The sequence below is a fragment of the Mercenaria mercenaria genome, unplaced genomic scaffold, assembly GCF_021730395.1.
Source record: "Mercenaria mercenaria strain notata unplaced genomic scaffold, MADL_Memer_1 contig_4342, whole genome shotgun sequence".
Classification (NCBI taxonomy): Eukaryota; Metazoa; Mollusca; class Bivalvia; order Venerida; family Veneridae; genus Mercenaria; species Mercenaria mercenaria.
Genome location: NW_026462562.1, coordinates 45294 through 61478, shown reverse-complemented (window position 1 = coordinate 61478; position 16185 = coordinate 45294). Strand labels below are relative to the sequence as shown.

The window sequence follows — 16185 nt, the reverse complement described above, 5'->3', positions numbered from 1 at the left end:
AACCATTATACTTATGAAACATGTATTGAAAATAATTTCAGAAAAAAACATGTCTCTTTTTCTGGTTACTGGGTTACCCTTCTTTTCTTTGGTTACTCCTGGTTACTTAATTTAATTTTGGTTACCAAAGCATTATACTTATGAAACATGTATTGAAAATAATTTCAGAAAAAAACATGTCTCTTTTTCTGGTTACTGGGTTACCCTTCTTTTCTTTGGTTACTCCTGGTTACTTTTGGTTACTAGAGTATATACTTATGAAACATGTATTGAAAATAATTTCAGAAAAAAAAACATGTCTCTTTTTCTGGTTACTGGGTTACCCTTCTTTTCTTTGGTTACTCCTGGTTACTTTTGGTTACCAAAGCATTATACTGATGAAACATGTATTGAAAATAATTTGAGAAAAAAAAACATGTCTCTTTTTCTGGTTACTGGGTTACCCTTCTTTTCTTTGGTTACTCCTGGTTACTTTTGGTTACCAAAGCATTATACTTATGAAACATGTATTGAAAATAATTTCAGAAAAAAACATGTCTCTTTTTCTGGTAACTGGGTTACCCTTCTTTCCTTTGGTTACTTTTGGTTACTTGCGGTTATCAAAGCATTAGACTTATGAAACATGTATTGAAAATAATTTCAGAAAAAAACATGTCTCTTTTTCTGGTTACTGGGTTACCCTTCTTTTCTTTGGTTACTCCTGGTTACTTTTGGTTACCAAAGCATTATACTTATGAAACATGTATTGAAAATAATTTCTGAAAAAAACGTGTCTCTTTTTCTGGTTACTGGGTTACCCTTCTTTTCTTTGGTTACTCCTGGTTACTTTTGGTTACCAAAGCATTATACCTATGAAACATGTATTGAAAATAATTTCAGAAAAAAACGTGTCTCTTTTTCTGGTTACTGGGTTACCCTTCTTTTCTTTGGTTACTTTTGGTTACTTTTGGTTACTAGAGTATATACTTATGAAACATGTATTGAAAATAATTTCTGAAAAAAACGTGTCTCTTTTTCTGGTTACTGGGTTACCCTTCTTTTCTTTGGTTACTCCTGGTTACTTTTGGTTACCAAAGCATTATACCTATGAAACATGTATTAAAAATAATTTCAGAAAAAAACGTGTCTCTTTTTCTGGTTACTGGGTTACCCTTCTTTTCTTTGGTTACTTTTGGTTACTTGCGGTTACTAGGGCATTATACTTATGAAACATGTATTGAAAATAATTTCAGAAAAAAAACATGTCTCTTTTTCTGGTTACTGGGTTACCCTTCTTTTCTTTGGTTACTCCTGGTTACTTTTGGTTACTAGAGTATATACTTAGGGAAACATGTATTGAAAATAATTTTCAGAAAAAAACATGTCTCATTTTCTGGTTACTGGGTTACCCTTCTTTTCTTTGGTTACTCCTGGTTACTTTTGGTTACCGAAGCATTATACTTGTGAAACATGTATTGAAAATAATTTCAGAAAAAAACATGTCTCTTTTTCTTGTTACTGGGTTACCCTTCTTTTCTTTGGTTACTCCTGGTTACTTTTGGTTACCAATGCATTAGACTTATGAAACATGCATTGAAAATAATTTCAGAAAAAAACATCTCTTTTTCTGGTTACTGGGTTACCCTTCTTTTCTTTGGTTACTTTTGGTTACTTGCGGTTACTAGAGCATAAACCTATGTACTGAAAGTAATTTCAGAAAAAAAACATGTCTCTTTTTCTAGTTACTGGGTTACATTTTCTTTTCTTTGGTAACTCTGGTTACTTGCATTTACTCCAGGTTATGTTCAGTTACTAGAGCAAATACTCTATATTTTGATGAAAATGAACAGTATTTATTATGGTGAATGTGTTACACTTCTGTATTACTTTGGTAAGCATGTGTACTTGGTAAATTACTTGTATTACATTCATTTACATTTATTATTACAAGAAAAAAATGGTCATCATTTCTGTTTATAAATTCTTTAGCATACTCACTATAACTTGTGATAATCCAACCCTATATATATTTTTGTATAAGATTATAAGTGTTTTGCAAAAGACAAGAACATGTCTGCATCCTAATCTAGTTATATTTAAGGAAACAGTGCAGTGGTCATCTGAACTTAGATTAAAGTAATATGGGGAAATCATACTCAGTGGTTCTTTATATTGGATGTACAAAATGAGGAGGATACTGGTGTTTTTAAGAAATGAAACATCTTTCATTTTTGGTGTCCATGGGAAATGAACGGCAGAATAGAATCGGCAAACCGTGAATCACGCTAATAATTTTTGTATAATGTGTCAATCCTATTCTGTTGTTCATTTTGCATGGGCATCCAAAAAACTTTCATTTCATTTATTGACATTTCATTTCCTCTCCATTTGTAAACAAGATTATATTTTAAATTTTGTTGCTAGAAAAGCTGCCAGGGCGTAGACGGGTTTATACGCAAATATGCGTAAACGTATAAATAAAATAGCCCCAAAATGCAATAAATATTGATGCCTATACTGGATTAGGCACAAAAAACTAGAAACGCTGCAAATCAAAAAGTTAAAGAATGAGTTTTTATTAAAAAAAAACCTCTTGTTACTTCTTGTATTAACCTGAATAAAATGTTTTCTATTATTCACTTGGTATAAACTATACAGTACAGTGAGAAACAATTATTGCATGACAGTTTTTGTTTTATCATTGTTTTCAATAAGTATCTGAATGATGATTTACAACCGGGAAACTTCAAAGATGTCTTTGACGGCACGTCAGACAAGTAAACGTCAAGTAATAAGCTTCAGATGTTAAAACTGTTACAAGGAGTGTACAGGTTTCCTTCTAGGTATACATGCAGTAAAGCTATGATTTAAGGGTCTGACCAAATATTGTGAATTTCATCAGGAAATATATCATACTTTTAATGTAGACCTACACCATGTTTTATTTCAGAAATATTTCAAAGTTAACTTAATATGTGTAACAAAAACCTTGAAACTTGTTCAAAATTATTTAGTTAAAATTTTGTCTCAAAGTGCTCCAGAATGCACCTAATTTGATCCAGAATTCATAAAGTTTTTGGGGGAGCAAGCCCGGACTCCCCACCTCCTAGAAATATACAGAATTCTCATGTGCGAAAGGTGATTTTCAGGCCAGCTACGCCTCTGGCTGCGAACATTCTTCCTGAATATACAACATCATCAAAACACGGGCCCAAATTTAAATAAGTATCATTGACGTAACTTTCCTTCTCAGGGTGATAGGAATTAGGGGAAGGGTTGGGGGGGGGCATAAACCCCCATCCCCACCCCCAATAATTTGACCGATTAAGGTAATTATCATATGGAAATTTCTGAGTCAGTTTTAGCTGTGCTGTGCCCTGCAGTTCTGTAATTATTGTTTTTGATGGGCTAAGCACGCACAACAAAATGCTTCCTACCTGCCTACTGCCAATAAAAAAGAATAGGGCAATTGAAAATATACTGAAAGTAAAATGAACTTGTGTAAGAAGCAAAACCAGGTCACAGAATTAAGTGGTCTTTTACCATTTTTTAATTGTATTCAATACATGACACCAAATTATTCTCTTCATTTTGTTTCATTAAGTATTTTGGTTGTATGTAAACAATTCAAACATTGTACCTTTCAAAAACGTATATGCATTTATGTATCTTGGTATTTTCCCCCTCTCCTACATTCTATTCAAAATGTCTGAATAACCAAGCACACAAAACCAATCAGATTATAGTATTACTGACAATTTTTAAGTGACAAAAACAAATGAAATAATCTTTATTTCAGTTTATTACGTTAGAATTTTATAAATTACGTTATATATTACAAACAACATAGAAAACAATAGCTGTCGTAGGACAGCAACGCTTGATTATTCAATAGCTTTTTCAATTATATAAATACAAATATCGAAAATGGGGGCTAATTTGTAAAGTTGCAAAAGAGGAACCTGTAAATGCATATTTGTACATGAAAATGAATAACTGTGTCAATTTTCAATCCATTTTCATTAGTGGTTACTGAGATACCAGTTTACATACAAAATCTTAACTAGAATTTGCTAAGTCAAGAAAGGGACATAATTTTGTAAAAATGCAAACCTGTGCACTGCATGTCAAATCATTGCAGTGCACAAGTGTGTGAAGTTTCAATGCATTCCCATTACCAAGTACTAAGGTACCAGCTTAACCAAAAACTGCTAGGCATAATTTGTTATGGAACAGTGAACAAGTGCCATTACCTTTCATGGGTACTAAGATACCACCTGTAACATACAAAAGCTTAACCAAAAACTGTCAAGTCAAAAAAGGTGCATACAATCTTTTAAGTTGTTCAGTTGTACATCCTGCTATTAAGTTAGGCAGTGCATCAAAATAAGTAAAAAAATGTATAAATTTCTTTTAAAGAAATTGTTGGCTTTTTAGCCAAAGGTGTTTATTGGCCTCAATGATTATACCTCAATATACACAAAAAATTTAAATATATGTATTAAAATGTAAAGGATATATATATACATATATACAGCAATGAGAAATTACAAATAAAAATTAAAGTGGTTTTACATAAGGCTTGAAAAAATTCTTTGTTTCCGGCAAAATGCTCAAGGGTAGGTAGGTTGGAAAATTTTTTGGGGGAATTTTTTTTTCTGAAGTTGAACCGAGACATTTTATTATTGTGTCAAGCTGAACACATATATGGGGGTTATGCCTTTAGAGCATTAGGAAGTTGATTTCTAACATCACTGACCATTTTAACAGCATAAAAAGTGCAGTTTGGCAACTTGTCAAAAAGTTGAAAAAAATATTCTCCAAGGCCAACATTTAGGGTCGGGCCTAAAAATTTAAGGTAGGTCGGGATACCAGAAACAAACAATTTTTTATGCCTAATAATAGGTAGACTGTATTCTGAAAGTGTTTCTTATGTTTTACTCATTATGAAGCTCTTCCCTAACTGTTCAGGAGTACCTTACTGTAAATAATGAAACACAGTCATTGTTATCAAATGTAATTACAACATTTTAAAGGTATAAGTAATTGGCTTTCTGCAATTTCCATGTAATCATGTATTTGGGAGCAATTTAACATTCTCTGGATTGAACTATCACAATCATTGCTTTCTATGAAAAATTAATAAATACTTAACGTAACTAATAACTTAGCATGTTATTTCATGATTTCTAAACACTACCGCAAACTAACTATAAGATGTTTTATTTATTGTGGTAAACAAAGTAAATGGGTATTACTCCCCACTTGGTATTCAAACAACAGCATGTTTATGTTATTGTTTAATTGTCATGGTCCTCATGCTCCAAAAAATTGTCAGTAATATTATACAAAAATGTTTAGGTATTGAAATGTTTAAATGATGAAAAATCATAATTAGTAATTGGGTGGGGTTTATAACTTCAGATATATATAAACTGTTTTTTGTTTGGCCTTCTCATTTACAATTATCACCTAAATTGAGTGAAAATATTGATGGTAAAATTTTAAAGGAGTTAGTTTAAAATTTCTTTCATGTCAAGAAAGTTCAGTATAGCCTCTTTCAAAATGTTGACAGTATAAAAAGATATACAATATTGTATTGAATTTATTAAGCTGTGGAAATGTTTGAATCATAAACTATCATTGGGGAATTCCTAAAATCATTGAAACACTGTCAATAAAAGAGTTGTCCATTTTGCTTTCAGATATTTTGAAAAGGTCATTTTTTTGTATACCAAATATTTCAATTTTTATTCATATATAGAAGATTAATCAGCAATATATTCAGTAAACTGGTGCAAAATTTGCAATGATCAGAGAACCTAACACTGAACTATTTATAACAGTATCAACAACATTCCCAAGTCGTTTCGTTCCTTTGAATTTTCATGTACTGTGTCCTTCCTATCTCCATGCATGTTGCATGATACCACTGTTCACATATCTCGCACTCAACCCACCGCATGCCACTTCTCCCTCGCTTAAAGCACTTTTTACATAATTCGTCGGCCGACACTTCAGTGGGCAGCAATAACATGTCTAATTTTCCCTTTTCCCTTAACCAGCTGCACTGGGGCTTTATTTGAGTGAGTGCTGACTGTCTGTAATGGAGTTGCAGCTGGTGGTGTATGTCTTTGATCAGTCAGTTAGTGGATACAGGTGCTTCTTGAGTTTCAGATGTAGATCTAGGTGTATGTGAGGTTGTCTTGATTTCAGGAGTTGTTGGTGTAGATGTTGTTGCAGATGTGGTAGGTGGTGAATCTTGAGGTTCAGAGGTAGATCTAGGTGTATGTGAGGTTGTCTTGACTTCAGGAGTTGTTCTTGTAGATGTTGTTGCAGATGTGGTAGGTGGTGAATCTTGAGGTTCAGAGGTAGATCTAGGTGTATGTGAGGTTGTCAGGATTTCAGGAGTTGTTCTTGTAGATGTTGTTGCAGATGCGGTAGGAGTTGAAGGTGCTGTAGTTTCAGTGGGTCCCAGGCATTTCTCTACCTCTGAAATAACAAAAGATCATTTTTGTCATTGTAAACCTATGTTAAAGAGAATGATTTTGCTGTCAACTTGCTAGACATTACAGATCATCATTAAATAACCATTTTTTCATACAGTTATTTTTTTATTCAATGAAAATTTACCAATTAAACATGGTGTATACATTTCATAACTAACATACTTCTCATTGCAATACACTAAAACTGGCAAAAAGCAATGCCCTTTAAACTGTAAATGTGCATGAAGTGTCTCATTAAAGTCAAACTCAGCAACCACCTATTTTTAGCAGCCATTTGCCTTAATCGGCCATTCTGCTTACTTTCACTGTTATTAAAAGAGATAATGACCTAAGGCCTGCAGTATTGTCTTTAAAACTTAGTAAAGTATGAGTTCTTTAAGGTAATGAATTTTGATTATTACCTCTGACAAGGTCTGGATGAAGGTTCCTGGTAGGGATATGTACCATTTTTCTGGTCCTTCCAATAATCTTTGTTGGCTTGTTTCGGACTGCCCATAGTTGCCGATGGTATCGATCTCCCTTATTATAGACTGATCCACTGCCAGAACAGATCCACCTTTGATGATTGTAGCTGTGTTTGTGGTGATTTTCTATTTAGAGAAATAACAACCATTATTATCATAAAATTCCTTCAATATTCAACTTTAGTCTATATGCTGTGAAATCGCATGAGAAAATTAAAGTTTTGTTTATTCCTTTTTTTTTCAGTAAACTTCAGATTTATCTCAGTAACACTAAACTTCAGATTCATCTATATGTAACATGTTTAACAAGTAATCCTTCATAGTGGCATAGTTTCCAGATATTGCTGGAAAGTTATAATTCAGGTTTGCTTCCCAAACCAGCATCTTTTCTTTTGTTGATTTGACACTTTGAGATAGCTATTATTAGAAACCAAAAATTGAACTCTAATTTTCATAATATAAACTTCAGCTTTAAAGAGAAGTCATTTTAGTCAAAATTAAGAGATCAGTGCATTTAACCTTTAGCCTGCTGGCGGCAACTGAATCTGCCTTTGCAACCAGTGCAGGCTGATCATGGTCTGCACTGTTCGCTATTCAGAAATTTAGCAGGCGAACAAACTATTTTACTTTCACTAAACATTTTAACATTTAAATTTCTGTTGGATAAATATATGAATAATTTTTATTCATATGTTTAGGCAAATTTGTATTGATTACATACCTCTACATAAATCACAGACTGCACATCATTGTTTGTTGGGGCTTGTACATTTGGCTCTCTCGGTAGTGTGGCACTAGACAACTGGCGTTTGTAATATGGAATCATCATTTCATGAACGTACTCATTCACCAACTTCAAATAACCATACCGCCCAGCAAGGTTTAAGATCTAGAATAAAGGGTACTTGTAATATGTCATCAAAGAAAAAATAAATAATATTGTCTGTCTTTACTCATTAGAACTTTTTGAAGAAGAGTCAGTATTTATCTTCATTGGAAATGAATACTTGGATTTACTAATAATAATTGGAAGTTTTGCTAGCGGAAAGATGTCTGTAAATAACCATAAACAAGAGGGTCATGATGAACCTGGATCGCTCACCTGAGTAATATGAGCTACATGTTTCAAATGTAAAACTGATGATTTTTAGAAATTGTTTGGAAGATTTTCCAATGTACAATCAAGTAATCCCTGGGGCAGGGCCAATTTTACCCCGGGTTAATGATTTGAACAAAGTTTGTAGAAGTCTACTAGGCAATGTTTCATATCAAATATCTAAGATCTCATCCTTCTGGTTTATTTATAGCAAATTTATGAAGATTTCCTTATGTACTATCAAGTAACCCCTGGGGCTGGGTCAATTTGACCCTGGAGGGTCAAGATGTGAACAAATTTTGTAGAGGTCCACTAGGCAATGCTACATGTCAAATATCTAAACTCTAGGCCTTCTGGTTCATTTTTAGAAAATTTTGAAGATTTTTCTATGTATAATCAAGTAACCCCATGGAGCGGGGTCAATTTGAACCCGGGGGTCATGATTTTAAGAAATTTTGTAGAAGTCTACTAGGCAATGCTACATGTCAAATATCTAAGACCTAGGCCTTCTGGTTTTACGGCAACCTTTGTTTTTGTGTCATATCTTTATTTTTATTACTTATATATCTTACTGTATAGTTTACATAAACATTGTCTAGCATAAAAAGAAAGTATGTGCAGGGCTGGGCCCATTATAACAAAGGTCAAGGTCACCAAGATACTTAGGTTATTTTTAAGTTTAAAGTTTTTCGACAACTTTTGTTTTTCTGTCATATCTTTGTTACTATTGCTTATATCTTACTGTAAGTTTGTATAAACATTGTCCAGCATACAAACAAAATATGTGCAGGAGCAGGTCAGAAAATTGCTATACTTGGAATTAATTTCAAGTTAAAGTTTTTGGAAGCTTTGATTATTGACATATCTTTGGTTCTTTAAAAGATACTGACCTGAAATTAAAACTATTTCTTTATAACATATGTGTTACAATTCCCATCACTCTAATTGCTTTTTTGAAAGAATTATGCCCTATTCATACTTCAATTTTTTGAGCAATCTTCGTTTTCTTGATGTTACTTTAGTACAATATAAGATAAAGACTTGAAACTAAAAATGTATCTTTATCATCATCATCTGCAGGAGTGGTGTTAATCCCCATAACTCTGATTTTTCTTGCATATACCAGACGGGGATTTCTCGTATATTTACCAGTGCTGGAAAAATGCTGTAAATGACGTATAACGAACTACATATATGTAGAAGATTTATGTAGTAATTTATGTTTTATTTTAAAAATGGAATAAAAATTCAATACCTTGACATTTCCTATTGGTTCCTGATAGTATATTTCTCGGTTCAAATCACGTTATTTTATCAAAAATTCATAACGTTACGCTGTAACTGATAAAACAAAAGCGGAACTAAACATTGTTGTTTGTTTCGAAGCGTCATGATGTCTTTCCTGTATACGGACGTTGGTTCCCCGTGCTTTGTTTAAATACACTGCCATAAGAAATAGTTCTAAAACAAAAGCCGTTCGATTGATTTTACTTTTTATTAATATTTCTTGAAATCGGTATGCAAAAAAAAGATTCTTTCACTAGTTATAGGTGCAGATGGAAATATCCGGCTCTCGGGTAACTGTTTAGGCGGTAACTCGGCTGGGAACATCGTTACCGCCTAAACAGTTACCCTCGAGGCCGGATATTCCCACCTGCACCTAGAACCAGTGAAAGAATCTTATAGTATTTATGACCAAATTATGACCCTTTAATATTTAATTTTTTTGTGGATATAACTTTGATACTATATAAGGTTATGACTTGAAACTCAAAATATATATTTTACCATCATCATCTGCATGTGTATGGTAACAATCCCAATAACTCTAGTTTGTGTTATTGACAGAATTATGTCCCTTGGTGTATCTTCCTTTTAAAGTAGAGGTCTCTTATTGAGACTTATATCCATTTTACTGTCAAACTGCCGAATAGTGGAGCACGCTGTCTTACGGACAGCTCTTGTTTAATACCAAGTTGATCATAACTGGAGATTGCTTGTCATGAAAAATGCTAGAAGTGCACAAAATGTTCTCACGTCCAGGCTAACAATATATTAAATTTAGTATAGGAATTTATTTGGTATCAGAACTAAACATAACTTTTACAGTATGGGTGAGTGTATGAAATCAAGGCTAAGTTCAATAACCAGTCAGTTCGGATCAGTATCTTTAGAGTTATGGCCCTTGAACTGGTCAAATTTGTCCAGGTTGACAGTATCCCCTTGATAACTATTGCAATTTTTGTATAAGAGCTAAACATAACTTGTAAGTTATCATCTGTAAGTTATAACAAATGTGTAACTGTTTAAAATCTAGGCAAATTTCAATTACATGCCAGTTCTTGCCTGAGTATCTCCAGAGTTATGGCTCTTAAATTGGTCAAGTTTGCAAAAACTGACATTTCCTGCTCCAAACATTTTTCTGACTATTTTTTTTAGAAACCTTATTTTTATTTGAAACAAATATTAGCCTATGCAGCAACGACTAAGAGTATCATGACTTATAGGCAAACTCAAGTATAGGTCAAGGCATCACTTAGGTCATATATACCTTATATAAGGTCATATAAGATCTTTAGCAATAAGTTTAACATACACTTTACAGCAACAAGACACAGATAAATGTGAAATAAAGATTTTTTTTACAATTACATCCCTTTTTGTTTCTATAAATAGCTTTTATTGTATTTTTTTTTTATTTCTGGCCGAAGGGAACAATCAATACCAGTTTTCTGTGGTACATCATGCATGTCACATTCAATTTTTAGCTCAGCTTAGCTCGGCTATTCAAAGAATAGTCTAGCTATTCTGCTCACCCTGGCGTTGGCGTCACACCTTGGTTAAGTTTTTGCATACAAAGACACACATCTATCATTCAAAGGCATATAGCTTTGAAACTTATTTTTCTTTTTCTAGGTCAATTACCAGCCTCACTGGGTAAAGTCCCATAACTCTGACATGTATTTTTGAGCAAGTTATGCCCCCTTTTGGACTTACAAAATTCTGCTTAAAGTTAAAATTACATGCAAGTTAATATCCCCAAAATTAGTCCCCCCTAGAAATATTCTGGACACCATAACTAAAATCTTCACGTCTGAACACCCCAAGTTTACTCTACTTTAATATTCTTCATAAAACATTAATTCTATCAATTTTAAATTCTGTATTGTTTTTGACCACTTAAATTAATATCTACACATCTATTTAAGTAAATATTTTAGGTTGTCTTTTTATACTTTTCTTTTATCTGTTTCTGATAAATTTGGCACAAGTTTTTTTGTTGTTTTTTTTCAATATGTCATTTTTTTCTTATTATTTTCTACAAAAGTTTTATCTTTTCATAAAAATTTCACCAACAATTCATTACTCATGTGTCTATCATATTGTACCTAATTTTGAAGTTAAAAAAGTTTCAGCTACAAAAAATGTGCAAAAATATTAATTTTCCTACCAGAATATGAATTTTTCATAAAATATATTTAACTTTTATTTTGTTTGTGTTTGACCATTCAAATCAATGTCTGTACACCCATGTAAAAGAATATAATCATAGAGCATATTTAATTGTAATCTATGTTTTGAATGCTAACATTTTGCCAAAATTCTATATAGCGTTACTTTCTTGAAAGCAAAGAGCTATAAAAATAAATGTATTTTATACTTCTTTGTTGAAAGTTGACTTGTTATCTAAAAGTCATAAGGAACAAAATTAATACTTTATTTTGATTGGCTGATAACCAATCAGTCATAAAGCACCAAGCACCAAATTTAAGTCTGCCCCAAGGCAGTGCAACAGCTGCTGCAGATCAAAGATCCATAAATCTCAATGTTCTGATTGATAAGGGCAATATGACATAAGATTATGTAATTACTTAGGATCTACTCATTAGTTAGTATACAAAAGCACATGTTCAAAAGAAATTTCTTATTTGATTTTAAGGCTATCAGTCTTTGAAGAATTTAATTAATGAATATACATTCGCAACGACTTTTCAGGCAATATAACTAACTTATATATAAAAAATTTACATATATTTTTTTAATTTAACAGAATTAAATAATGAAACAGCCTGTCAGTTAGAATTTGATGATTTAAGATAAAGTAGCACAGAATCAGACAGCAAACTAAGATATATTTATTTAATTTCTTATAGTCTTATAACTGAAAGTATCACCAATACGGCATAATTATAATTTGTAGATTATCAAGTCGTATAATAATGATGTCTTCTATTCCACAAAAATGCTTTGGCAAAATAATACAGAGTAAGAGCAGACCTAATATATACAGCTTGTTATAAAAATAAAAACAGGATGTCATTGATGACATTAGTACATATAGGAGTCTAGGTCAGATGTGAAGCACCGTAGGTTCACACATTAGGGCATTCATCTACTAAACTAATACTAAAACTAGCACTTGTTTTCATATTTTTGTAAATATCGTATTATTAACAAATTGATTGTGTTCATAATTCTTCTTTACGTAATTTAAACATATCAACTTTTCTGGATTTGTAGTGATTAAAGTCAGTTCCATAATTTGCCTAAAGTGTTTGTAAAATCATACTTACATTTACATCAACTTGTTGTTAATAACATGCCAAAATTTCAGAACACACAAAGATGTATTAAATTGGATTCCTTTAACTATGAAATCTTGCAAAAATCCTCATAAAAGTGTTTTTCAAAGAAAATGGATGAATACAATCAATAAGAATAGATGTGTAGATTTTGATAATTTACTAGAAACAGGTTAAACGTTATATGATATTAATTAAATTAAATAATAATGTCAACTCATTGTCTGATTTTGTCAAAAATTTGAAACCATATTGTGTTCTCAATTACAAAAAAAACACTATCTGTAATTTTTAAGGTATTATCAAAATTATAAATGGCAGGTTAGCTTGTTTTTCAGTATAGTAGTAGTTACTTTAAACCTAAAAATAATCTAAAACATTATAATATTTATAATAGATTCAATTAAATGTTGTCATGAAATCCATTAATACGCACTCTAAATGTATCATAATTAAATGTCTAGAAAGATGCCAGACCAATATAATAATCAGGAAATGTGTAATAGTGATGCTCCTCACCCTTAAAAAATACACATTAAAGATACTTTAATTAATACAAATTCATCATTATCTACCCAATAGAGTATCCTGTTATACTTTTAATATTCCTATTTGAATAATCAGATGATGACCGAATGGTTATCACAAATTAATTAATGGTAACATGTACATACCTTGAAAGATGTTGACTGTATATTTCTAACTCATGCCAGTAAAACTCACACTTGTTACCCAGTTCTTAAAATATAAGTTTAAAACAAGCAAAAGAAAAACAGTTCTGACTGAAACAGTAAATTATCATTTAATGATAAGATGCAGTTATCTCACATAAATTTTGATGCTGTAGTCTATTTTGATTGGCTGTTAGCTAGGACCAATCAGTCATAAAGCACCAAAGTCCGCCCTTAGGCAGTGCAGCTGCAGATCAAAGATCCATAAATCACAATGTTCTGACTGATAAGGGCAATATGACATAAGATTATGTAATTACTTAAGTAATTAATTAGGATCTACTAATTAGTTAGTATACAAAAGCACAGGTTCAAAAGAAATTTCTATTTGGAGAAAATTACAAGTCTTTGAAGAATTCCTATATATAAATTCACTCAGGCAATGTCAATTGATTCTTAGTTTTCAGTCATGATATTAGGGAAGCAAGAAAAGTATAACAGAAAGCCACTCACCTTACTAAGACTCTTTTAAACTAGTGAAATATGCACCAAAGAAAACGTCCAAGCAGTGTAAATGCGGCAAAAATACAACGACGGTTGGGGGGCGGGGGGGGGTGTAAAAGTCAAGACATTCAGTGGAGTCTTTAGCAATAATAATTATTAATTAATTAATACCTTTAACAACTAAATTAAATTTTCAGTGACAACACCTCAACTTCCTCGAAAACTTCATCCGCATGTTTATGCAACAACATCTTGAATAAGAATGCCGCGCGAGTAAAGCATAAAATAAGAATGCCATGTGATCAAGCATAAAATAGTTGTATAAACTCATTCCTCCTAAATGAAAAAAGGACAAAATCATTCTTCAATACTGCAGAAACCAAATACTGCAGTAACCAAAGTCATAGAGTAAGTTAGTTCTATAAATAAACGCCGGACTTCAATATTTTACGATTTTGACATTTCACATAGTCCGACGTTTTATCGAAAGTGTGAAATTCAAGGTAGAGGCTTCCGCAAAAAATTTTGCGGAAGGTTATTCAAGTATATGGTAAAAGATATAGAACAAAATTTTGTATCAATGAATAATATGTCAAGAAACAACCTTTACCTATCAACTTATTATGTTAACTTCCTGCTGACCGTGAAAATTAATCTACACTTTCTCCATTATTTACACATCCAGTCACTTCCGAAGGAAACACAAAACGAAATTAAGGTTGCAGTAAAACTATAATGGAATTTAAACGAAATATTACTTACCTTTCGGATTTTACACAAAATGCGGCTCAGTAAATTCCGGTGGAGATGTAGTCAGGAAAGAACAATGTGGAGCCACTCACGAGTGCAGGTAAGTATACACAGTTCATTAACATCATGTTATGTAATTCCCTTACATTACAATAGTAAAATATTACTCGCAAATTGGTTAAAACTTTCTTCACATGCGTAGCAGACAGGACTCACTTGTCTCGGGGTAAAATGTCTCCATCTGGATTAGCATAAAGCTATCGGTAAGTATTTACATTAAAAAAACAGCATGTATTGTACATTAACATGTATGCGGTACGGCCTGTTCACACGCGCATTACTTAGCCAAGATTTAATGCATATACACAACGCTGTACTTTGGTGTGATGGTTAATCCTTCATTATCTTCATATGAAGTAATTGGCTTACTCTACTAAACCGATTTGGTTAAAACTTTGTACACATGCATAGCAGGTATGACTGACTCAACCTGGAGTAAAAGTATCTGTATGTGCAGCTAGACTGGCATTATCGGTGAGTATTTACACTGGAGAACATGCACCATGTATAGTACATTAAGATGCCGGCTTTGTAAGCTGTACGGCCTGTCCACACGCGCATTACTTGGCCGACATCCAACGGATACACAACGCTGTAGTCTGGTATGGTGATTCCTTATGGTACCAGTGCAGTTAAGTTTCTACCATGGCCCATGTAGTCAAAGTTCTCTTTGTACTTTGTTTTAAAAACCGGTTAATAGGTACTTGGAGTTTACTTGTTGTACTTGATGGCCAATAACAACTTCAAGCCTTCCGTGCAGGGTTGTCTGGTCAACAGCGATTTGAGGAAGTGATTTCCAAAGAATGAAAGTAGCGGGATAGAGTGAAAGTAGCGGGATAGAAGCTACGCTGGTAGGTCAGATATGCGAGGTTGGCTTTGGCAACGACGTTGGTTGTGCCCTCTGGTGGATCTAGCACTGAAATTTTCTTTTGAATGTTTTCTGCATAATGTTTTTTTCCAGGTTGAATTAAGCTTTAAACTAAACTCTGCATGTTTCTAGTACTGGAAATGAAATCTCATTACTTAACTGTCTGTTTATTTAGTCCAAACAGAATTAACAGTCGCTAAACAAGTTCACAAAGAATGTTCCTGTATAGTTTATATGCTGAAAAGGTGCACTATATAAAATTTGAATGATGTATACGCCGCTTTTCATTGAATTAAACGCTAGTGTACCATTGAAAGTTCCATGTACATCGCCGTATGAATACATCTGCGAATATTTCTATATTATTTGTACTTGTACCATGTGTAAATGTTGAGGTTTGCTGAACCGTCAAGCCGGAATTTCCACTATCGTCCATGAAGATGCTCAATCAAACCGAGCCTGCAACATTTTCCTTTTTGTCATATTCAGCGACCTGTGGAGTTCCATTTTTTTTCTCGATTTTTAATATATTTGTATGTTTCATAAGTTGTAAAAATATCATTCATTCAAAACTACACGTTTTTGTCTGTCCAGCCGTTTTGATAGTTGCCTCATTTTTGCAGCAAATTTTTGTGCGTTTTTTGGAGTTTGTGAAAATTTAAACTTAGGAAACGACTTATGGTTTCTTGACCCATTCCCTT

At 32.6% G+C, this 16185-nt stretch overlaps 1 protein-coding gene across 1 annotated transcript; it reads right to left on the bottom strand.

Annotated features, from left to right (window-relative positions):
* Nucleotides 1–3893: 3893 nt before the first annotated feature.
* LOC128553806 (integumentary mucin A.1-like) lies at nt 3894–7000 on the bottom strand. Its single transcript, XM_053534989.1, has 2 exons — nt 6890–7000; nt 3894–6471 (listed from the first exon to the last, which is right to left on the bottom strand). The coding sequence occupies exons 1-2, from the start codon at nt 6933–6935 to the stop codon at nt 6122–6124; spliced, it is 396 nt and encodes a 131-aa protein (XP_053390964.1). The 5' UTR covers nt 6936–7000; the 3' UTR covers nt 3894–6121.
* Between the last annotated feature and the right edge of the window lie 9185 nt (nt 7001–16185).